This window comes from Atheta coriaria, unplaced genomic scaffold (genome assembly GCF_025399875.1).
Source record: "Atheta coriaria isolate IRGN ID8LTWV9N9 unplaced genomic scaffold, Caltech_Dcor_3.1 hic_scaffold_7_pilon, whole genome shotgun sequence".
Taxonomy (NCBI): domain Eukaryota; kingdom Metazoa; phylum Arthropoda; class Insecta; order Coleoptera; family Staphylinidae; genus Dalotia; species Dalotia coriaria.
The window spans coordinates 8,368,140-8,393,838 of NW_027045449.1; the positions used below are offsets into that span (position 1 = coordinate 8,368,140).

The 25,699-nt window shown below is 35.2% G+C and overlaps 5 protein-coding genes and 1 long non-coding RNA gene across 6 annotated transcripts; 3 read left to right on the forward strand and 3 right to left on the reverse strand.

Moving 5' to 3' along the window:
- Positions 1 to 80: 80 nt before the first annotated feature.
- On the forward strand, positions 81 to 1,127 carry LOC135795485 (MICOS complex subunit MIC10-like). The gene is made up of 2 exons (XM_065307176.1): positions 81 to 412; positions 570 to 1,127. The coding sequence occupies exons 1-2, from the start codon at positions 334 to 336 to the stop codon at positions 737 to 739; spliced, it is 249 nt and encodes an 82-aa protein (XP_065163248.1). The 5' UTR covers positions 81 to 333; the 3' UTR covers positions 740 to 1,127.
- Positions 1,128 to 3,418: 2,291 nt separating this feature from the next.
- On the forward strand, positions 3,419 to 5,427 carry LOC135795616 (leukocyte elastase inhibitor-like). Its single transcript, XM_065307333.1, is given in 3 exon segments — positions 3,419 to 3,700; positions 3,769 to 4,790; positions 4,793 to 5,427. Coding segments are annotated over 2 exon segments (1,392 nt in total). The 5' UTR covers positions 3,419 to 3,700; positions 3,769 to 3,859; the 3' UTR covers positions 5,254 to 5,427.
- A 20-nt stretch (positions 5,428 to 5,447) lies between these two features.
- Positions 5,448 to 7,620, forward strand: LOC135795615 (protein sneaky-like). The gene has a single exon (XM_065307332.1). It carries the CDS (start codon positions 5,448 to 5,450, stop codon positions 7,590 to 7,592), a length of 2,145 nt encoding a protein of 714 aa, XP_065163404.1. The 3' UTR covers positions 7,593 to 7,620.
- On the reverse strand, positions 7,618 to 10,793 carry LOC135795617 (uncharacterized). The gene is made up of 2 exons (XM_065307334.1): positions 9,323 to 10,793; positions 7,618 to 9,255 (listed from the first exon to the last, which is right to left on the reverse strand). The coding sequence occupies exons 1-2, from the start codon at positions 9,791 to 9,793 to the stop codon at positions 9,217 to 9,219; spliced, it is 510 nt and encodes a 169-aa protein (XP_065163406.1). The 5' UTR covers positions 9,794 to 10,793; the 3' UTR covers positions 7,618 to 9,216.
- A 214-nt stretch (positions 10,794 to 11,007) lies between these two features.
- On the reverse strand, positions 11,008 to 11,761 carry LOC135795889 (uncharacterized). Its single transcript, XR_010549174.1, has 3 exons — positions 11,433 to 11,761; positions 11,116 to 11,377; positions 11,008 to 11,055 (listed from the first exon to the last, which is right to left on the reverse strand). It is a non-coding gene; the product is annotated as an uncharacterized lncRNA (long non-coding RNA).
- A 3,178-nt stretch (positions 11,762 to 14,939) lies between these two features.
- On the reverse strand, positions 14,940 to 17,001 carry LOC135796273 (aromatic-L-amino-acid decarboxylase-like). The gene is made up of 4 exons (XM_065308211.1): positions 16,632 to 17,001; positions 16,344 to 16,578; positions 16,162 to 16,281; positions 14,940 to 16,097 (listed from the first exon to the last, which is right to left on the reverse strand). Exons 1-4 carry the CDS (start codon positions 16,709 to 16,711, stop codon positions 15,045 to 15,047), a joined length of 1,488 nt encoding a protein of 495 aa, XP_065164283.1. The 5' UTR covers positions 16,712 to 17,001; the 3' UTR covers positions 14,940 to 15,044.
- Positions 17,002 to 25,699: the final 8,698 nt, after the last annotated feature.

Here is a 25,699-nt window from a genome sequence, read left to right on the forward strand (position 1 = left end):
TTAATTCAATGTTGGCTGTTTACATTCGTAAATGTCGCGCAGTCAAGTTTCAACTGACCTGTCATCGCAACACAATGAAAATCCACCTGAATTTCTATTGAAAAACGCAAATCTATGTGAATTTATTTACTATATGTACAAAAAACGTAAAATTTCCACCGAAAAAGAAGCATTTACACAAGAATTCGACTGAGGTACTACTATTTAGTGCAAATAAGTTACGTACACGAGCGCATCCTCCGTCGTTTGTCCCCACCTCAACGGTTGGATTTTACAGGCTGTGCTTGCGCTCGTAGTCGTGCTCTACGCTCTCGTTTTGTGCGCGATCGAAAAATGGCAGCCCCGGTCTACGTCGAGGACGAAATCGGTCGGAAATGGGACAGATGCCTTACGGACGGGATCCTCAAGTTCGGTATGAAACACTTTCACCCTATAACAACTCTTTCAATCAAAATCTGTGCATTTCTTAAGCTGTTCGCGTGATCGAAAGCCGATAGATATGACATAATCATATGATTAACCTTAAATGCAAAACTTCGAAATACTATAATATTGTTGTGAATTTGTAGGAGGTGGGCTCGTGATAGGAACAGTGTTTTCCTTTCTGTTCTTCAAGCGAAAGCGCTGGCCGATTTTACTCTCCGGTGGTTTCGGCGTCGGCATGGCCTACTCAAACTGCGAGCGTGATCTGAACGCCACAATGCTTGGTGCATCCAAGCTGCAGAAAAAATGCGATTAAACAACTCCTAGAATCAGCAGCATGCATATGTGAAAGTAATTAATCACACATTTAGTGAACATTGTATATAAAGGGGAAAATGCCATTAAACATCAAATTGGGTGATGTCAATCTGTCTGACTATGTGTTATTTATTAGTTTGTTGGCATTTCTTGGGTTTTTAATCTCACTAACATCAGAGAGAAACAATATACATATACTGTGGTGTTCAAATCAACTTAAATAAATTAAAACTGTTCAATATTATACTGTTACCACTAAAATATCAAAATATGTAGGTGACTAGAAGTATAGTATGAGTATTTGTTATTTTTTATTTTAATTTCATTTGTCCTATTATATTTTTATAGTTAGTGTTTGAAACAATAAAGTTGGCGCTGTTAAATCAGTTTATTTTTGTGTTGCATGTCATAGGAATTCTTTTTGATAAGTTGTATTCAGTTGGGAAAATGTTGCATGAAATGTTCATCACTTTTTCTTGTATGTTAGGTTGCCTACGTTAAAGCTTAAAATCATTAATTTTTAATTTATTTTGTCAAACCACGTTTACCTTTCGGTGTCGGGTTAAAATCATTAATAATAAGTGTTTATTTATTAAATAGTTAATAACATTGTGTCTAACAGTAAACAATTACATTTTCAATTTATCATTTTTGTCGTTCGTAGTTTAGTGTAGTAAAATTGGTAGTAGTTTTAAAATTAGGCAACCAATATTACTCTAAAATAGTTGTCATAAAAAGACGCCTCACAAATTTCGCGCCTAACCGATCACTTGCAGTTTGAAGTTTATTCAAGTCTGTGCCAATTCCGCAATGAAGAATCTTCATCCAAAGAATAACAAAGGTAAGAACTTCTATTACATATTCTATTCGATGATAATAAGTAACAGTATCACGAATTTCATTTATTTCAAATAATTTTGTTGCAACTTACAACAGTTGAATGAACACAAAATATCAAATGACTACATAACTAAAATATCAATTATTCATATGTCAGCGTATTCTCCTTGATAGTATTCAGTGTTAAATAAATACTGATGATGATCAAACATCCAGCTACAGTTCCCGCCACCAATCCGGGGTTTTGCCGGAAAAGTATTAACAGAAATACTGTGATTGTTAACATCACAACGGCTAAAACCGGGACAATAGGTGACGGATGTTCAAAACGCTTTGCACTATCCGCGTACCCTAAAAACATAAAAGTTAAACTCAACATGTCATTAAAGTTGTATTGTTTTACCTTGTGGGTCGTTATCTGGTCGAAATTGAATATTATGCACATTCCATTGCCAATTCGAGATAACCATTTGTTGAGTACGCGGATTTTTCGCCCATTCCCATGATTCGTTAACGGATTTCAGTAGAAATGGAGTTTCTGTCATGGCTGCGCACATTTTACCCACGTTTTTACCCAATATCACTTTATTTTAAGTTAATCTGCCTCTAAACATAATTTTTTGCTCCAATAATATAGTTTTATAAGTTATTGCAATGTAATTGATGTGTGGCACTGTTGAAAGTGTTGATGAAATGAATTCAGATTGCGTCCTTAAGACTGTATGAACCGATAACCGCAAATCGACGATCATTATAAATGTATAAATGTATTCCATATTTACGCATTCGAAATACTTTGTTTCTCATTCCGGGCGTTATCAATTGAGTCCACATGTAAAGATGTGAGTGTGCGAACATTGTTGATGGTCATTAGCATGCATCACATTTATGGCGACTGAAAGACGTCAGCCATTAACAAAACTACAAAAAATTATTTCATCCAAATTAACGCATATAATGTGTTTGATTTGTCATTTAAGTTATTGATTAGGCTTAATGACTGCTACGAGCAAAATTAATTTTAGTACTCGGTAGTTGTTTGTCAAGGTTGATAAAGTTATTTGTGTTATCAATGCGATTGCAAACCGGACCGGAAAGATCTGGTAAGACTTGCGTCTTATGTTGCTTTAGTGTAGTATTGGTTGCATATGTTAAACTTCTAGAAGTTAATATTTTGTTATACGAACAAAACATTGACTGTAACAATAGATAAACAACTTGGGAGGGATTCACGATGAATTGAGTGTATTTGCGGTTTTATTCGACTTTGATATTAACCGATTTGATTGGTGTCGCCTTTACATTTGTTGTTTTTTTGCTTCGACCGTCAATGTACGGGTTTTCCCATTGATAACTGACCGCTAAACATCACGCATATCAAACGTTTTCGTTTAAAAAGAACAAAATAATTAAAACATAATTAAATATAGTTTAATAATTATCTAAATCTAGAAATTACATTGATCATTCATTGAATCATTTTTGCAGATAAATTAAAATCAAAACACACATCAGCGCATAATGCAATTATTAAGAAATTGAAATCATGTTTTGGAACTCGATTAATATAATAAATAAATCGGGGCATTTACAAAATATCCTAAAAACCACATTTGATATACATACTTCGTAATACTGACTGCGTCAGTAAACTTGAATCCCATAATCATGCGCGTAAACTGTACTTCCTGGCCTCCAATTTGTAATCGAGCTCGCGAATCGGACTTTTTCTGTTTTTGCGCATCCAAGCACGGCTCAAATGTATTCACGTTCAAGTATAAGCGGTGACCATGTAAATGTAAATATGTTAGTAAGTATAAAACGAACACGCAGACGAGATCGCATTATTGTCGCGACCGCTGACCGGTTTGGTCGAGTCCGTGCCTCAATCTGTCTCAATATAAGCGAAAAGTCAAAACAAATATTCCTCACAATCAGACACTGTTTCATACAGAATCTAAATCATTGTTTAAATATAAACACGGTGAAGTTTGGTGAAAGTTTATACATTAGAGTTAAATTTCGCATATTTATGCGTGAATTTAGTTGAAAGTTTTCACAATTTTATGCATCATTTGAGGTCAAGTTCACACCAACTTATCGATATGAACGTTATCACGTAAGTAAACCATGAATAAATTCTTCGAAATTATTGTAAATTACATTTTTATCAATGTTTTATTTTAGGTAAATTCCCAGAGTAAATATCAGCAACACATTTATAAACATCAACAGACATCAATTACTACAAGTTCCAAAGTGCAAACTAGACTTAATCATGATTTTCACAACAATGAAAGCTTTTGCTGGTGTTTTTGTTCTTGCTGGGATTATTTACACCTCAAATGGCCTGGAATTATTCCCATCTAATCAAGCAGATGTTAGTGATGCCCTCAAAGCCATCTTCAGCATGGGCGTTAAACTGGACACCCTGCTCAACACAAACTCAACACAACCACAAAACTTTTTAGTTTCACCACTAAGTCTTACTTTACTCTTGGGTCAACTACTAGTGGGTGCTGAAGGCAAGTTTCGTGATCATCTCTATGATCTTATATCACTTTCCGATCAAAAATCAGTTCGTGATGAAAACGTCTACATACAATTTCACCAACAACTCGGAAATCTTCGAAAACGTCTCGAAATTGATGGCAATCGTCATTACAAACTGGATTCTAATAATGCACTGTTCTACAACAGGAATATCAGACTCCAAGATAAATTCAGCCATGAATCGATGACTTTGTATCAAACAGAACTGTTTCCATTAAATTTCAAACGTTCTGAGGTTGCTATGAAGACTATCAACAAATGGGCATTGGATCATACAAATGGATTGATTAAAAGTATTGTAGCTACACCCCCTGGACCAGAAACAGCTTCTATCTTTGCGAATGCTATATATTTCTATGGAAAATGGGCTCAGCCATTCAGTAATGAGTTGAATCATCTCGGGCCATTCTTTGTATCAAAAAGTGATCAACGCCAAGTAACTTATATGGTAAACTTCTTAGAACAGGTGCCGTATGCTGAAAGTAAACGTCTTAACTGTAAAATGTTGGTAATGCCCTATGAAAATAATGAACTGGGGATGTACATTGTTTTACCAAATGTTGGACATCCTCATGAGCATGACATCAGAGCATTTGCAAGCGAAGCAAAAATCTCTGACTATCTTCAGATGTTAGGTGACTTGAAAAATCATGAAGTCAACGTAAAATTCCGAAGTTTACGTTGACAAGCAGCATGAGTCTGTTGAAACCTCTGCAGATGTATGCCACCTATAAGAAATATATGGAAAGTCGTCAGTTTACAACCGAACCGACCAAGTCGACTGCAACTAAGAACTTTATTGATGTATTGGAAGATAAGAAGGCTCAATTTGAATTGTTCAAGCATAACTTTAACAATTTCACGTCTGGTTCGAACATCGATGAGATTATCTTGTCGGCTGCTAGCGTTAAAGGTGATTTGAGAGTTTCTGATGTTATGCAGCATATGACTTTTGCGCTTAATGAGGTGGGAACTGAAGCGGCGGCGGTTTCCGCTGGAATTGTTGATTATAGCGGTGGAGCGAAGAATTTTCTAGCGAATAAACCTTTTCTATTCTTTATTCGCCACGAAGCTACAGCAGCGACTTTGTTCTGGGGAACTATTACAAACCCATCCTAGGTTTTCTTAATTTATCAGCAGTTATTGAATAAGATTAGTTTAAGATGCAGTATTTAATTCTTTTATAATAAAGAGGCTTTGTTTTATAATTATACAAACAGTCATTTCTGTGTAATTTATATAAATCAGATTGATGAAACCATAAACGTCTAATAAACGTCTAAAAATGGTCAATTTTTGTAACATATACAAAAATGTCGCCAAAATCAAAACCAAAACGAAATATTTTCACCTCTGTGTTTGGCCATTTTCTTAAACTAGCTAAAAGCCGCGCCCATGAACACAAGAAAACCAAACGATTCTGGTGTGTGTTGTATGGTATCTTCCTGGGTTTATTCTTCTACGAATTGATATTGATTGATTTGAGTTTCACCCCTTTTACGACTTTATTCATTGGTGGTACAATAACGTTAATGCTTGCCGTGGGTATAGCAATATCATCTCAAATCCGTTGTATATCGATTCTTGCCTTGCCCACCTTTGTGGGACAATCCGGAAGAGGTGTTCTCAAGAGTCTCGTCTTTGCTTATCTACTCTCAGGTCCAATTGAGAATCTTACAGTAAATGGCAAAGAAGTAGTGAGGGTTTTCGGATGCACCACATCATTGACTTTTAATCTAACAAAAGCAAGATTTGAACTCATGTTTAAACCATTCGCTGAAGCTCTGATGCAAATGAAAGGTGATGCTAACGAAATTAAAGACACCTTGCGGTCAATTCGTGATGTAACAGCCCCTTTAACTGGAGAAATTGAAGATGAGCAAGAAATGAAAAAATTAAAAGAGGAAAATGATTACATGGATGCTTTACAAGGAAATTCAAAATCATCTAAGGAACTAGACGATAAATATAAATCAAAAGGTGAATTAGTCGAAGCGAATAAATTCGAAAAGAATTATTTGAAGAAAATAGAAGCAAGGTGTCAGGATCAATTCTCGAAAGCTGCAGCCAAGTGTAGAAAGGTTTTTGGTAAAGGTTATGATATTTGTTATGAAACTGTATCTTGGGTAGCAGCTTGGATATTGTGTTGGCCCATGAAATTGACATTCATTTGCAATATTGTTGAGTCTATCGGAGGAATGGGTAAATGTGATCCGAGTAAACATGTAGAAACAGGCTTTGGTAAAGGGTATGAATATTTAAAAGCATCTAGAGGTACTCTAAGTGATAAATTCAAACAAGTAAAAGTACAGTATAAGGTACCCAAGATTAAAACACTTGTTGATGTAAGAGATGCCACTGCAACAGCCAAAAGTGTCATTCATGATGTAAACAGCAAAAAAGTAATTCTGAAAGAAATAATGCTGATTTGCAAGCGATTACTGGCATTTGTTTTCTTAAGAATTATATTAAGTAGTCAAAAATATCATGATAAATATTTGAAGAATATTGAGTATGATAATAAGTATATTACAAAATATTTCAAAAAAATTGATGCAAGAAGACATGCTTTAGATAAACACACTTTACTACCACTGAAAAAAGTTGAGAAACAAGTATTGGTTGAACCATGGACCAAAAAACTTTTAAAAGAAGAGAAACAGATGATTATACCACAATTAGTTAAAATGTTACTTGAAATGGTTACTGCCACTACTGTTATTCTCCTAGATAGGCTTTTCTATGAAGCATTGGATCTTGTGGCTAGACATGCCAGAGTTGAGTTTTACCAAACTGGTCATCATGATATGATGTTGCAGATTAAAGGCACTGGTATGATTGCTAATCTTCTTAGATCTGTAGTTAAAGGTTTCAACATCAAAAAGAGAATCAAATCAATGAGAAGCAACGTTGCGTGTCTTCCAAAACCTAACCTGCTGAGCAAATACTACATACTAAAGATTTATGGAACCTATTGTGCCATTTTGATTTTTATTTTCTTACAAGGATATTTTGCAAGATTACGACGTCCGATCTGTGCATACTTTTATAGAAAAAGAGAAAAACGTCGTGTTTTATTTCTGTATAACCAAACTTTAAAAAGACGCATAGGTTTCTTCAGATACATGAAGAAAAAAGTCAAAAAGATGGCGAGAGAACAAAGATTAGAACACAACTTGAATGTTTGTGCTGTATTGAGAATTCGTTTTCCTACAAAATGTGGATGGTTGCGTTTCTTTAAACTAGCAAGAAGACAATGTATCGTGTGTGGAGAACCAGAACCCAGAAAGAAGAGTGGGATACCAGGAGATTTTGAAAAGTGTAAAACACCGAATTGTTACGTTGTGCATTGTTTAGAGTGTTGGAACGACATGGGAAGAGTTTGTTTTGCTTGTTTAGAGACTCAATCTGATAGTGAGAGTGACGATAGTGATGAGGGTCATCATGAATTCGACTAAAAATAAAATAAATCAGAAATTAAAGTAATATTTAATTTTTTATTATCTTTCTCGAAAATCTCCATCTGTGGTTGACACTAATGAATGTGAAGTAGTCGAAGTTAACGATTCCAACGAAGAACTAATCCTTCCCATTCTTAATGCATTAGAAGGATGAGAATACTGCAGAGATAGACTTCTAATCAACGGGTTAAGCCGGTCATTCTTTAAAACGTTCTCTTCAATTCGAGCCACTTCATCGGGAGGGTTTAGATCTGGTTTTGAAAAATATTCAGGACGTAATTCTGGTATAATCTGTGTATAGTTATCTACATCAGCGTAATAATCTACAGTTTCCGGTGGAGAATCAGCGGATCTTGATGATACTATACTAGTGCTGGTTGAGTTAGGTATACGATTTGCTTTTGAAATATCAGAGAAATGTGCCACCATTGAAGGTGTGTTATAATTTAAACCATTTTGTGGATATATTTTGGGTAACACTTGGTAACTACCCTCTGAGGAAGAAGATGAGTATATGCTGGATAAAGACGAACAATCTACTTTATTCTGAAGCACTGCTAGGTTCTTCATATAGGCGTGTTCCATTGAAGATGTTGCAAACCTCCTTGGAACATCAGCTACTGGTTCATAGATTTTTTCTTCAGAAGAAGGAAGATCAGCAAAGTCAACTATGCGTGTTCCGGACTCACAGGGTGAATGTTTTTCACTATGAATTAAAACTAGGTTAGGTTGACTATCTCTTGAGGTACCTGGAATAGCATCGTCGATTGGATACACAGGAACAACCTTTTCCACTTTCTTTTGCGGTTCGTCATCATCTGAATTAGTAAAATGGACTTTTGTTGCACCAATAATTTCCTCAGATATTTCATCATCACTTTCATCATTCGGTAACTTTTCAGGAGATATTTCCATTAGGTTATGATGCATATTAAACTCTTTCTTTACTGTAAGAGGATTAATCCGTACATTTTTCTTTAGATTAATTCTGCCCAATTTGTGTTCCACAGGTTTATTATTGTTTAAATCAATTCCCGAAAAGTGGTTATAAGTTTGTTTAATATTAACCAAATCAGACAACTGTTTCAAACCCTCCCTTTCATTGGAAGCATGTTCTGCTGTAAAAATTTTGATCCATTCACGTTTCCATGATGGCCATATGGATAATGAAAGATCTTGACATTGGGAACTGTCAAAATGCTTTTGCATTTTTGATGCTTTTATAACCTCTCTTTCCTTTCCTGGGTTTATAACCATTTTTAACTTTTCTTCTACAGTCTCCCTGTCTCTGGTTGTACTAGTTTGTGCGTCTGGTTTATCATCAAAGGTAATAATCTTTTTTGATTTGCGAAGTAGTGGCATTGTTGATTCTTTTGCAGTATCCATCGCAAAAGGATTCAACTGGTACTTCCCCAACTGCATCCAATTCAAAGGTCTCGAGTAGATTTCTTTGTATAACTCGGTTAAATAATTAGTTCCTTTAATTAATTTTTCCAAAAGGCCATCATTGTCTGTATTTTTGCATAGGGTCCGGTATAGTTCCTCTGTCCGTTTGAATAGCATCGTCGTACCGAGATGGTGGACTTCTTCTCGGTAACCGCACACTTTCGTAGGCGATGTGTTAACCATGAGAGGGGCCCGCTGTCGCCGGCGCGTCCGACTGTTGGAAAAACGTCAACATAATCATCAATGAGGCAAAAATAAACTGGTTTTACTAGATGATTTACTTGATAATCTAGAGGTGTCTTAGGCGCATCATTTTCGGACGTAGAAACCTCGTCAACCACGTGTTGCAGAAGTTTCTCCAACACAAACTTGACATCTTCAATGGTGTCATTCGTAGAATCTCCTTGTTCATTGGCTTTGACGTAATCCTGGAATGCGGCGCTGTGTTCTAATAACTCCCGTACGATTATATCAATATCATCTCTGAGTCTCTCTTGGGTAATTTTGGACGGTTTAGCAGATTCAGATGAAGAGGAATAACGTTTCTCGAAGATATCTGTATTGTGGGAAATCATTTCATCTTCTTTAAGGTCTTTGATTTGTTCTGGGGTGAGATACCGGTCGATCATTGTTTTGATTTTTTTGTTATCAACGAAAACATTTGCATGCGCCAAATTTTCCAAATCAAAAACTTCATCATCAGTTACAGTTGGTACAAAGTCAACTTGCTTCTTGAATTCGTCTAGGAACATGTGTTTAAGTTCGTGAATTGGATTGTTTCTTGGACCTATTTCTACAATTGCCGTTTCTTCAGGTTTTGGTTTTTTATTGTCTGAAAAATCTTTTGTTTTCTTTTTATTATATGCAAATACATCTTCATACTTAAAATCTACTTCCTTTTTCGGCGTTTCTGGTAATTTAGGGGACAGGAAAAAGCTCTTTGTTTTCTAAACTTTTAAACGGATCAATTGTTATTTTATCATTATTAATTTTTGCTGCATTGTCAATTGGTGTTTGTCCCTGGTTCAAATAAGTTAATAGTTTGTTTTTGGCAGTTTCTAACAACTGCAGAGTTTTGTCAATGTCAGCTTTAACATCTTCTTTTAACATTTTCTGTGTCAATTTTAATTGTTCTTCTTCCGCGTACTTTAAAGATGCTTTAAAAGCATCAGGTGTGTTTGATGGTACTTTCATATGTAATTTTAATTCCGATCGGGATGTATAATTGGATAAACTTAAGTCACTCGACTGTGCTATATCAGGAGCTATATTTTTTGATGAAGTTGATGAACACGACGCATCCTCCTGTTCAGTTTCACTAATTTTCGATAACAGACTATCAGTTTTTGGTAAAATTGATGAAGCAGTTTCCAGTAATATAATTTTCTGAACTTCTAACTCTTTGTGGAAATCCTCAATCAAATCTGTTGAAGATTTAAAACTGATTCTGCTTACAACTTGATTTAAGATCTCCTTAACTAGAGTCTTTGACGTTTCATCATATGATGGATCCATTTCTCCAGTGATTTGCTCAATCATATCTTTAGTATCTAAAGAGATTCGAGAATTGTTGTCAAAATCAAAGGATATTTCTGATGTTGCAACAATTGATGCTTTATCTTCATCATCACGTTCAACCATAGGTATAACATTTGTTACAAACTCATGACTGAGTTCTGTTTGATCAAAGATTATATTAGATTCAATACAAAGTCGAAGGTTGATTTCGTCAATCAATAAAGCTTGATCGTAATCATCCGGCTTCAAAAAATATATGTTGGTTATTTTTGTTTGAAAATTGGGTTAATAAACATACCAAAACATTATTGACGGGTTTAATAATAGTTTCCACTCTTTGTTCTGATCTAGTAGCATCTCCATTGAGGAGATATAACGGCATCTGGGAAACTTGAAGGATATTTGTTCCAGAAGGGACTTTAACTGTTCCAGAATAAATAGTTTCTTTTGGTCGCTTTGTATCAAGTGCAATCCTTTTGTAAAATTGTTTTCAGATCTGTGAAATTATAAAATGATACATAACCTTACTTTGAATCTTTTGGAGAAAATTTATTACTGATTTGTATTGTGGTCTTTTGGCGAAACTTTCAGCTCCACATCAACCTTGATATCCTTCCCTTTAACACCTCCAGGAAGAGTAATAGCCATTCCCAAGTCATTAGATGATTCTTCCTTGTTTGACACTGGCGAAGCATTTTGAAACGATTTCAAAATGGAGTCAGTATCAAGATCAAAAGATTCGCAAAATTTCGTGTATGAAGGTATACAGTTTAAATCAACCAATTCTGAAGCTTTCAATTCTTCAAAACTATTTCTCTCTAATTTTAATCAAATACTAATAAGTACAAACGCAATAAAATATTAAAGTATTACTTATGTTTGATTTGGACTTGAGTAACGCAAGAAACCAACTTTTCCAAATTGACAATCGACTTTGTTTTCTATTCTTCATTGTAGTCTTTCCTACTCTCATTCGATTCTTCCATTTACTTGTGTTATTTTCCTCTATAAATTTAGTTTCCTCATCTTTGTCGTCAATCACAGTTTTACGCAAGCGCAATGACCAGAACTTCCGTTTGGTATTTTCGCTGTTTGGTGCTAATGAAATGAAGTTTTCATCCATGATTCTACCTAAAATTTGGTTCGAAATGTTTGGAATCTTAATCGAATGACATTTGAAGTATTATTGAACGCGTTCAAGTTTGTTTATCACAGTTACTTGATTCCCCGTGTGCATTAACAAACCTATAATGTTTCCGATAAACGATAATATTTGAATCATAAGTTCTAAACATGTAAGTCATTAGTAAGTCACACATTGTTCTTCGTAATCACAACATTTAAAGATAACAACCGTTTTTGTTTATTTTCAAAGACAGTTCAATGTGTGAGACCTAACTTAAGTCTGTTTATCTTAACCTACTAAACGTTTACAACTGCGGTGATCAATTAGTTTATAATAAAAAAAAGTTTTTCTTCACTTTGTTTGGGTTAGTAACAGTTGTGTTGAAATTTAATGTTTTTTTATAAGTTCTTATGCGAAGCACGTGATTACACATGGCTTAAGTCAACCCAAACTGACTTAAGTCATGCGGTCATTCCATAATTGTATTCAAGCGTGTGGAGACTTAAACAGTGGATACAATATATTGGTTTCTTATGGAAAATCAAGTCTGTGTTCTGAATGACCGGATGTTGAGTTGAAAACAACGAAATACAAATTACACATTCGTTAAAACGTAAATTTAATATTTTCTGTTGGAATTACTAAGAAAGCAAACTGTAAACAGTTCTAAAAACAACGTTTACAAGACTTAATACAAGTTGAGCATGCTTGTAATTAATTATAATATGCGTGAAACATAAATGAAGAAATTTCTTCTTTCACTCATTTGTTTTACGAGTTCTTATTTTTAGTGGTTGTAATATTGTGGTTTTGTTTTTATTCCAGCTTGCATCGCGCGCCGTTCTCGAGATACGCACGTCGGTCGGTCGAAGAGTACAACCAATCAAAGCACAGCGCTTATCTCAAGTAACTTTGCGGGATATGAGTTAAGAGTGCTGCGAATGCGCACAGTCGACCGGCGACGCTCACGCTAGTAGTACGTGTGTGTAGTGCATCTACTTCAAGCGTGTCTTTACGTTTACGCATTTTGCGGTTTTGAAGAAAACCACAAATCGCATAAAATTACAATAAGAAAGGTGAGACATTTAAGTGACAATTGAACATTATAAACATCTCTAAATAACTCATTTAAACACAAGAAGTGTTTCGATTTATTGCTTGTGTTTTGCTCTCGGTGTGAATTGTTTTCGTCGCGCTCGGTTTCACTAGTCCACTGAGACTAGACGCGTTCCAGACTTGATAAACTCGCGAATATAAACACGCAGGTAAGAAAAAGATGCTCGCGTGAGACAGTAAAACAGTGAAATAGTGCAACAGTAAATCTGCGCGGCAGGATAATTGGCTTTCTCGGTGTCTTCTTCGCGGCTGGCGCCAGTCAACCAGCCAGCAAACATCGCACAACTAAATTTAGACATCGAGACGTGAAGAAATAAACCATCCGCTAAAAGGTTAGTAAAATATAAAATCTTTTATTTTCGTTTGTTTTCATCATTTTTTGTCTTGCTGATAATTTTGATAATGTGATATGCATGTACCCAACGCCGGTTGTTTTTGTTATGATTGACAACCCGATCCGAAACACGCGACGCACTTAATTGGAACCATCGAAAACTGAAACGATGTAAAAGAGTAAAATCCGAGACACAAAAATAAAATAAAAATCAAAACATGCAACATGCAAACGAAACGGGCAGAAAAAAAATATCTCACCTGTTAGCTGACCAAAAAATGAAGCGCACCTTTTAAAAAATCGTTGGCCATCAAAAACATCTGCATCCTTTCGAAAAAACAAGCAACTCTAACATTATTTATCATTTTTAACGCTTCAATTTTTCATAATTTTAAATCAATTTTAATATTTTCTACTTTTTCTACTTGAAAAATAAAACCAACGTCATTATTTCATTATTAAAACATAAAAAGTGTCCACCACTCGTTGTCGGCGGAGCTGTGAAACTCGTGAAAGCTTTATAATGTCCGTCTGGACGCCGCGTGTGCAACTCGTTGCTTTGTAGCTTTGCGCACATTAATGCGCGCGTGCATTACGCGCAAACCATCAATTATTATGTCTTATATCATTATTACCAACGCCGCCGCACAACAATGCCACTCAACGGACCGCCACAATACTGTCACGCTTAAGCGAAATATACAAAGTGTCCTCAGAATTTTCATCAGTATTGAGGTTAGATTTGTTATTTTAAAGATAAATAATGAAACACTCTGTATACTTTAGATTAATGCGAGGGTGTGTTCCATGCCAGACCAAATACGTTATAATTTTCAATTAAAAAGCGACCATTATGTTATTCCATTCTAATCTAACTCGTTGACTCATGTTATCATAAATATCTTTGCACTCCATTTACAATTCGCGTGTTCTATGGCCAGTTCAAAGGAAACTACATAATTTGATTTTATTCTTTATGGCTCCACGAGTGTAATTTGCATTTCATTTGCTGTGCTAAACAAATTCGCCACGTGTACGGACATAAATCAAATAAATCAGAAAAATTATTATGATTTAACAGCTTTTGAATGGATTTTTATTTTTACCTCAGGCGTCGCAGAAATTACTTCTAATTGATTGACTTCCGGTTGTTTTATTTATTTCGAGTATTTGTTTTGTCTACTTTTTCTCTGATTGGTCGTTGTGGCAACTTGTTGATTTCCTTATGTCGGTCAAGATCCACTGAATCATTTAAAATGCCCATCTGATTGGAAGACAACCGCATTGCTTGCGGGTTTTGCGGCTGCAGAGATACCCTTTACCTTTTTACCTTCCTCTTTTTTTCTCTCCTTCGATTGCTGTACCGACAGGTGTCCATCGTTTGGGCCGGCGCAGCGCGCACAGATTCGGTCGCACATGTTGCGGCAGCTGGCGTTTCAAACTGGCTTCATCGGCTTCATCTTCGCGCTTCACACACGAAGAGACAACACTCGGGAACGTGATACACATTTACGTAACGCCGCACGGCACCGGTGCCAGTGTGGTATCTTGTCTTCGTTTTGTTTAAATCGCTCGAATCTGTTGAAGCGGTGCATTGGTTTAACGTGCTTTCTGTGGTTGGCAACACGCACAACACGCTGGTTTCTCACACCTGGCCTCATCATCATTATTTTAAAGCGCGAACATTTCGCAATCAAGGTTTCAAAAGCACTGCAACCTGCAAAATACTTAAATTGAACATTACATAAATCTATTAACTTCTTTTCCACTAACGCCATCTTTACGCATGTATTAAGATTAAATATTTAGTTCAAGCATTTTATTTGTTTTCAGGAGCTTACAATAAATAATTTAAAATTACAAAATATAATACATATCATCTATATATAAATCACAGAATGTTATAAATTTAAATCTCGATGGTGCTGAGATAATCTCCAACGTTTTCGATGAGCACATCAACAGATTCGGACTTTTTGTAGGTGTTCTCCATGCGATTAGTAGTGCTCCTAATCACATCCCACGCGAACTCTACGTCTTCCGATCTGGTGCTGTGATTCACAGCAAAACGAATTACGTACTTGTTGAGATAATGTGCAGGCGTCAACATAATCTTCTTATCTTCATTAATAAGACGTCTTAGTTCTTCTGTGTCCTCATCGCCAGTTTTCAACGCGAATACAACCAACCCAAACCCGGAAGTTGCAATTCGGAATCGCTTATCTTGCGTCATTAACTTCTCGAAGTACTGCCCCAACATAACACTTCTTCTGATATGTTCTTGCACACCTTTTACACCGAAAGATTTTAGGGTCATCCAAACTTTTAAAGCTTTAAATTTACGTCCGTTTCCAATTTGTAGATGGGTGAAATCAATACCCTTGTTGTGGTTATGTTTGAGGTAAACCCTGTCGACATACATGACATCAGAAAGAGCTGTGGTGTCTTTCAACCAGTAAGCCACCACATCGAATGACATTAGGAACCATTTATGTAAACCCACTGCAAATGATTTTGCGTAGTCTAGACCGTTTGAGATGTAACGTAATTCTGGGCAGGTTAAAGCAGCTCCTGCATATGCTGCGTCTACGTGCATCCATACATCATGCGCTTCACATACTGGTCCTACTTCACTGAGGTCGTCCCATGAGCAAGTTGTTGTTGCACCCATAGTAGCCACATAGAAACAAGGGATCAGTCCTTGGGCAATATCAGATTCAATAGCAGATTGTAAGATTTCCGCGGTCACTTTGCCTTCTTCATTGCAAGGGATAATTCGGGTGATTAAAGCCGTCATACTGCCAACTCGTTCTACAGAGGAATGAGATTGGATTGAGGTGTAGATTGTTAGTTTCGAGGATATTTGAGATTCTGACCAATTCGGGCGTAGTTGAAGCCATTTATCTATTGTTGCTTTTCTTGCTGCTATGCAAGACAAGAGGGTTGATTCAGTTGAAGTATTCTACAAAAAAAAATTAAATTAAATTAAATTTAGAATTTTTTTTTGAAAAAAAAAAAATATTTACTTGGAAAACTCCTCCACCATGACCATCAGAACTATTCAGAAACTCTTCAGGGATGTTCATCATCTTCCCTAACCAATTTAAAACCACGGTTTCCAATTCAGTCATAGCAGGACTAGCTTCCTATAAATTTTAAATAAAAACTTTTAAAGATTTGTTTAAAAAAAATGAAAAATATTAATTACCCAGTTAACTCCAACATTATTGATACCAGCCATCATTAGTTCAGCAACCATTGATGGATAACAATTCCCAGCTGGAAAATAAGCATGAAAGTGTGGCGAGGCCCAATGTGTCACTCCAGGCATAATTTTCTCACGAAATTCGGTAAAGATATCTTCAAAATCTGTTCCACTTTTTGGGCATTCTTCTTCAGTGAGTGGTGTTAAATATCCGGGTTGAACTCCAGGTAAAACATTCCTTTAAAACACAATCATTAACAATATCACTTAAGTTAAGTTGACTTAACTTACTTTTCACCAACTGTTTCCAAGTAATTTACAATGAAACTCGAAACCTTTTCGATTGCTTGTAGAAATTCGTTCTTTTCCATTTTTTACTATTATGTCACTTGCTTCTAGTCTCTGAACTAACTTGAGACTGATATGAAACACCTACCAACTTGCGATTTTAAATACCTAGGTGCTATCTGGTTGGTGACGCGCGAGGCGACGGTAAATTTTCAAAAAACTGCGAGTACCTAATCACGCCTTCAACCTGTCCTGAAAATATTTGTGCATATATCACACAAAATAGGTTATAATTTTAATACAAATGGCTTTTGAATACGTTTAGATATCGAAGTTTATTTAAATGTATGCAGATGTATTTTTTCTTGATGTACACTGGTGATACTAATCTACAATTCTACAAATGTAATGCTTAAGTAGTAAAACAGCGACGGTAATTAAGTAATTCCAGTTAATTAATTTGACGCACGTTTTACACGAGTTGTGCATTACGTTTTAGTTTCTTAAGTTTTTGACACTTTTGCAACGGAAATCCGCATTGAACACAAACAAATAACGAATTAATTCTTGCATCAGTGCATTTTAATTTGCGATAATTGTCACATAATCACATTAAACGGAAAAATAAAGTAATTAAACATTATGACAAACATATATTTATACCTTGATTTGTTTATTTTTTTGTGGTTGCAGAACAAAGTTTTCATTCAATAATAAATTTTATGACTTTATTTTCATATTAAGTTTCCAAATTTTATGCTTTATGAAACATGAATGAATCGTGAATTTTAATTTTTGATATTATGTTACTTATATTAAATATGAAGCACCTGCTAATATTTTTTTGATAATCTGATCATCTAATAAATATTAAATTTCATTTTTTTTAGTAGAAAAAATTGAAAATTTGCTGTAGTTTTAGGAATAGTGTTGGTTGTGATGATGAATGAGTAAAGAACTGCGTATAAAAGTTCTGCGAATGACCTGCGCACATAAAACGCAAAATAAACCGGAAATTTGGTAGTTTTGTAAGAGCTGCGCCCGTAAGATATTGTCCTTTGTGGTCGTGGCAAGTCGTCTTGGTCGCTTTTGTCGCGCTCGACCCTAACCGCAAACACACTGACAGCGCACACATAACCACAATCGCGATCGCAATCGCATCGACGCTGACGAATCGCGGCTGAGTCGTAAACACTTTATTTGCACTAAAACTACGTTAACTTCAAGTAAAACTTCTTAAAAAGGATTACAAAGAACTCCTACATACACATACAGATTTCTTAAAGTGTTTTATTATTTATTAAATTCTTCAATTAATTATATTCTTACAGTAAACATTCATATATTAGATTTCGAGTAGACAAAACAGGAAGTAGTCACTCATATTCACATTCAACTATGTATTCTACGTCCAACTTCCGTCTTTCAATAGAAATATTTCAAACAATAACACAACTGACTTATTTTTATTATTATTCATGTGATAGACCCCTTTGTGTATAAATAGCTGGCGTATTTGTGCATGTGTGTGTGTGTGTGTGGCGCCATCTGGTCAACGTTCTTTGTTCGATAATCTTCGGATGACCGGATAGATTATGTTAGTCGTGTTATGAACGTGCACATCTGCTTTGATCCGATCTGCTTGATATGTTTCATCTTGTGGATCTGGATTGTCTGCTTACGACGCGAAATTAACACTAATCAATGGCGACATGAGATTATAGTCATAATAATAATATTATCACATCACATCTGCATAAGAAATATGAAAAAAAAAACATTTTGTTTTATTTATCAAGTGTGTAAAGTAGGTAATTCGTTCAAATGAAAAAAGTGTTAAAGTGCTAGTGTTAAAAGTTACATTGTTGATGCTGTTTATTTAAAATATTAGTTTAAAACTTGTATTTTACATATTATACATTATTATTATTATTAAAATAATAGCATAACATTAGGAATTATGAAGTTATTTATTACTTATCAAAAATCTACGTCAAAAAATAACCCAATAAAGGTGTTCTGCGAATTTAATAACCTGCATGCATATAAATTTAAAAAAATGTCACATAATTCAATGTCCTTTTCGGTATTCCAAATAACACGTATTTATTTGTATTAAGTGCAAATAAACGATCATTTTTTAGACGACACGGGTTTATCCACCTTGTGTGTTGTGCAACTTACGAGTAAGTGAGTATATGTTGCAGCACGTAATAATTGCTCATTGCTATAACTTACGTACCGCCGTACTTACCTTACCCTCATACGCGCATGCTGGTCTAACAACTGGTCTATTTTCGTATCGAATATTTCATTCCTTGAAGTGAACACCTTTCGTTACATCGAACGTCTTACAATGTTTCCATGTAAAGGTTACATGTTGCGTATTATGTAGGGAAAACCTACTACGTTGTTTGTTGCATTGCGTTGTATAAATTAGTGCGTCAATTACCAGCGCCTAAGTTGGACCACCACGATATCCGCGGACTGTTGAAGTTTATGCAAAAATTGATGTTTTACTCGTATTTATAAACAATTAATGCAACTATTTGGGTTAAAAGCTTTCGTCGTGACAACAACTTCGTGTATCATTGATTATCAAATCTATTATAACGACGTAAGTGCAAGAGCTGTCAAGCCGTTAAAACGTTAGTTTTACCGATTATTATTTTATCATCAGAAAGCTTCTTTATTTATCTATAATTTACAGTATTAATTTTGAGAGATTATGTTATATTAAGATTGTTGTTGATCATTATATATAAATTCTTCAAGTTGCCCAAGTTGGACCGAAGACAAACACCGGAGTTTTACAGGGAAAACGTATATCATTTTTTCGACCTCCTAGAAAAGCTTGTGGACGAGCACAAATCTTCGAAATGATCCACTGTATGAAATGCCGCACTTTGGTTTATACAAAATGTGCTTGTGTTACAGCTAAAACTAAAATTTACTATTGTGTCAATTGCTGTTAAAAAGCATGGTCCAATTTGCGCGGTCCAATTTAGGAAACCGGTTTCTTAATTTGGACCAAAAACACAATTTTTTTAAATTGAAATTTGAGGGGTATAAATATAATTTTTACTTAAACCAAAAATATCATTTTGTTGGTAAGCCTTGTGAGTTACTTTTCCGCTACTTAATTTTTATTGACAGTTTATATGTGGCTCTATAAATCAAAAAATATAAAAATGGTCCAAATATGGCTACTTTCCCCTACGTCGCGTTTTTATAATTTTTTTTGCCTATAAATTTAAAATCTATAGTATAAAAATGAATCGCAAATTCTGTTGGTAAGCGCATAACTCAACAACGCTTAGACCAATTTGGCGAATTATTTATTAAAAATGTTTGTTAAAGTCCACGGATGGTTTTTACGGCGAGAAAAAATCGAATAATTGTCGGGAAAACCCTAAAGACAGCCCTTTTCTATAGGATAAAAGTTGGCATTGAGATTCAATCATAGTTATAGTTGCATAGTTGAATCCGAGATAGCGCGCTGAAGTGCATTGTTAGCAATTCTTTATATAATTAATTTTTTTAAAATAAAATTGCGAATCATATTGATAGAATTGACACGTACTATGTCTAGAACAAGAGAGTAAAAACGAATTACATTTTTATTAAACACTACCCGGACGAAATCGCGTCTAAAAGCTAGTTTAATATAATGTAGGATTTATTTTATTTTCCAGTATATTTTACGAGTTATAAATTGAATATTTGTTTAATGTTCGGAACTAATCTTTAAACTTTTCAAACTTTTGAAATGTCATGAAAATCGTGGCATTTTTAAATTATTGCACTTATAATACTTTCGACAGTTTTATTATAAAAATTTCCAAGAACTTTACTGCGACGCAGTATATAATTTTTTTCTCTTCAACGCAACTAGTCTTCATTAAAACTATGCGTTTTTTGTGTTTAACCATTATTGAGATAACGGATAACATTTGTAACACCCGTGACTCACAAAATGTGGCATAGCAATGTAATGTAGTAATAGAAATAGAAAAAAAGGGGGAAACAAAGTGCAGGCCTACCGGGGTGAAATAAAATATCGCTTGCGTCAAAACTGGCTATTAAAACAAATGGCGCGTGGCTATTACGACTGTTCTATTGCCCATCATTCTAACCTCACAAACGGTCGACCATTCAAACACTCAACTAAGTATCTTATAATAAAAAGCACATTGTATATTTTTCAATTTCAATTGTTTCGTCTAAATAAGTTTAACTCCCGAACTCTGATAAGGGTTGATCTTTTCCAAAGGCAAGTTGCTATGGGCGATGACACGTGGCGACAAGCGATGACCCTTTATCAACTAACATCTTCAGTTTTTCTTTCTTATTTTTCTTTTTTGCTTGTGATGTCTACACCAGCTAATAACAAGCACGTGGACACTCAACTTCTGTTTCTCTTTGCTTCCGTTTAAAAAAAGGTTTTTTTGGCGACATTTTAAGGGATGCTTTTTATTTTTTGCTTCTTTTGTGTCGTTCAAGTTCTGTTACCAAGGAAAACGTGCTATTTCCGAATCTAAGGGGAAGTCCAGAAGGACAGTATGATGAGCTGTGCTTGTGCTAGGGGTGATGTGGGGGTTTTCTTCTATCACCAAAGAAAGGAGATACACGAAGCTTTAAATCTTAGGGACGCGAAGAGGAAAACGGAAAGTGGGCAGCGAGCGTGGAAAAGGGGATGGCAATATACGTGCGGCCATTAAATTGGATTTTTAGTATAGTCGGCCACTCTCCCGCACACCATCCCCATCAATTTGCCTAGACTAACAACTCTATTTCACCCTCTTGAGCACCATACTCGAAAGTTTCAATATTTCAAGATTTCATATTTTAAAATTATTCTTGTATAGATACATTGTAAATATCTCATGTTTGGTTTGACATTATTGTGTATGTTGGGTTGTCTATGCGCGACATAGCTCTGAATATATTCATTTCGTGTAAACAAACAATATATTCATGTCTGTGGGTTTTGTCCCCGTCGTTGGCATCCGGTGTGAAAATTTCCGAAAACGTCACTTTCGACCGCGTTGTGCTAGCATATTGTTATTGTTGCTGTCTGAAGGGGTTTGGTTTAAAACGGAAGCGTCTGAGACGGACGCAGCGGAATATGCACGGCGTCGGATGTATGCAACCAAACACACAAAACCGCTTGACGCGGTAGTGTTGGTTGCGCGGCAGACATTCGCAAACATTATGCGCTATAGTTTCACTAGTGCATTTGGTTTATGTTGTGTTGGGGGTGTTTTGCCGGCGGCAACATTGTCGAAATGCATTTGCATCCGAAACAACCGTTGACAAACAACACGCAAACTACAAAAGATATTATTTAACATAACCTAACATAGATTCTTTTATATTCAACTACACATTGTATATTTCATCATAAATAATTATTAATGTTGTTTAATGAATCGTTATGTTCAATTAAAATATTTTCCAAAGCAATCACAATTCACTTCATTTCAAATTTAATTGAAAATGAAATAAAACGAAAATTTATGCACACACAACGCACCAACACACATAGCGATATAATTTATTATTAAATACGTTGTGGTTGCACATGCGCCGATAAATACGAACAAATTGCGTGTGGTTCCTGGCCACGGTGATGGCGTGAATGTAAAGTAATCAATATGCAAATTATCGAGTGTGATTCGGTTGCATGCTGCTAGACTGCAACCAGACGTACTCGAAGTGTAATTAAATTCTGTGTTTGGATACATACCGAAAATTACATTTTTTTATCGTGCATCTGAAAAATCATCACAGATGGCACAAGTTGTTAAAATTGAAGAGTGGTTTAACGTAAGTGCGTCAAGTTTAACAAGTTCAGAGCACTTGTTGGCACTGCAAGTCGTAGTCGGCACTCATCGCGAACTCATTGTCACCATTACGCTTTAGCTTCGTGTAGCTTTATGTGCTTTATGCGCTTTACGTGCTATATGTCGGCAGTGCTTTGCGATTCGAGTACACACGAGTGAGCACTGGTTCAGCCAAGTGTTGCACTTTCAAAGCGAACAGCAAAAAAATAATGAGGTCAAAGTGTCATAAACTTACAATGTAGTTCTATTTTTATTTTTAATCATTACCACACTGTATATTAAACTAGCTTTTGCCTGCGACTTCATCCCGGTATTGTTTAATAAAAATATAATTCGTTTTTTCTCTCTTGTTCTAGACATAGTATGTGTCAATTCTATTAATAAGATTCGCAATTTTATTTTAAAGAAATTAATTATATAAAGAAATGCTAATAATGCACTTCAGCGCGCCATCTCGGATTCAACTATTTAACTATAACTATGATTGAATCTCAATTCCAACTTTTATCCTATAGAAAAGGGATGTCTTTACGGTTTTCCCGGCAATTATTCGAAATTTTCTCGCTGTAAAAACCATCCTTGGACTTTAACGAACATTTAAAAAAAGAATTGGCCAAATTGGTCAAGGCGTTATTGAGTTATATTATATTATCATATTATATAATATTAAATATATGTATATGTGTCAGTAATTTGAAACTTTATCCACAAAATGCTTTATGGGGTGGATTATAACCGTAGGTCACGTTTCGGAATAGTAATAAATGTGAAATGTGTGAAATATAGATAAGCGCCCGCCATGTTGTTCCGGTACGCTGTCATTTTCCGACATTATTCATACATTTTCTGGTTCATTATTTAGTTATGAGATGTCGCGCGTGCGCATGTGCAGTGTGTGCACATTTCATCTCCCTGCAGAGCATACTCTTTTGTTTAGTCGAATTTGATACGGCTTTGTTCGCGCTAGTATTGTTATTCGTTCATTTATCGTCCGACATTCAATTCGCACTAAATAGGAATATCGATATCAACGTGAGCCACAAATGTCACACTGCCACACACTGACGTGTAGAGAATCATCTTCTATCTTCATCTTCTATTCTCTGCGGATTTCAAATGATAACTTGGTATCATTTATATCATTTATACACTCGCATCGTTCTAAATGTCAGTTGTGAAATTCACTTAACAAATGAATTTCTATATAATTCAATGTACAACATTCGCGAGGATTAAGATTTGTTAGGATTAGGATTTATGTCTGCTTAAGAAATTCTATTACATTATTACATTACACAAATTATTTCACAATAGTTAAATGTGTAAGATTTTAGATCCAGTAAAAAGTTTTCTGTAATTTTGCTTTCTTTATTTGCCACTAGATGCCGTTGCATTTGAGTGAACTGTATACTACTTTTCTAGCGATGTTTATCTGTTGGTTCTCTTCGATTTTCCCTTCTCACTCATTTTGTATCTATCACTATTTGCGATGAATTGTCGTTGATAAAAGATGCGAAACGATAACTACATATTACTTTTCTTATCACTTGGTCATATCATTTTACTACACTACTGGATAAAACAGAATAACACAATTCTGCAGGAAGGGCGGTGTGATGGTCTTAAATACAGTTGATTATAGTCGATGATAATCACAATGTGGCACATTTCACGCGTAAATGTATGACGCTTAGATTAAAACACTGTGATAAACATGTTGACCACCTATTTTTTTTTATTCAATATTGAAATTTTAATAAAATCACAAACGCGATAAAATAAACATGGGACATATTGAAAAATTCTCATAAAATGGAATAAACGTGTTCGAATGTGTAATTGTACGTTGGGTTGCATATACTGGTATATACATGTATTGTATGTATAGTTGCATATGTTATATATGTATTCGCATGTTTTGCATATAGTACCTTGGAATGCACTTTATGATACATTGTCTTCCTGCAGCTGGGAATGCGAGCTGATATAAAAGTTTTATAGCACTATTCATGCCCCGGAAGCTACTCTATTTCATTTGCAGTAAAATTACGCGCACAATAAAGACGCCAACGATATGAAACTCACACAAACAAATAATTACTAATTTGCATATATGACTAACGCAAAACTACTATGCAAAATAAAACAAAACAAAATGGTCGACATTGGATTAAAAAAGTTTTCAATTGCTTGTTAGCAGTTAGCTGTTCACGTTTGCAAATTACTTTTTTGTTTTGTTGAGTTGTTGAGGTGGGTGTTAAGTGGATAAATCGTAAATTTCCGCATTTCCGGTTATCATTCACGCTTTCGTCTACTCACTCACCGGTTTGTTCACGCATTTTAGTCGTGTGTGGTGGTGAATATTTCACTGGATTGGACTGGAACTGAACTTGGGAGTTGGTTTGCTCCGGATGTCGGAAGTGTAATCGACGATGCCAGGATGAACAAAATGAACGAGACGTACAAGACGCGTATTGAACTTCCGCAAACCGAATCGTGAGAGTCATGAGAGTCATGAGCCAAACGTAATTTCCACCATTTCATCATTTCCACAATTTTCACATTTTCACAGATAAACACTTCCATTATTCACGCAAATTTAAAATGACATAAGGATTACCTCTCTACTACATATTTTCTATAATTTTATTTCTACTTTCAATATTTTCTTTTCTTTTGTGATATTTTTATTAGACTTTTATGTAAAAATCGAAAATTCGTTTAGTGCGGGCGAAGGTTTTACTAAGGTGTTGGTCTAGGTACCTTACCCTTGGTCCGTATATCCGTATAACTGCTCATCCCTTGGGAATCCAACGCGGCGCAAATTTTCTTTTCGTTCTCCTTTGACGTCGAAGTAGAAAACTTCTACACGTACTGCACTCTCTTCGATCGCAGGAATGCATAGGGTGGTGTATAGGAATTGCATCTACAACCCTCACACACACATAAATACAGCCCTTACAATTCCTTTGTACGTCTAGTTCTATTCTTAGTTCATGTCTGATCGTCTATCAGGTGAAATAGTTCTACTTCCATTTAAACTTCAGCTTCAACCCGTAGATAATTATATATTACTGAATAAATATAGAAATAGCCACAGATGGCGTTACTTGATAAAATGAAATTGTTGCTTTATGTAGTTGTATGTAAGTTTTAAGACGTCATGCGTTGTTGCGTCAGGGTAGGAATTTACGACTGCGGATGTCTCACAGTAGGGGTGCAGTG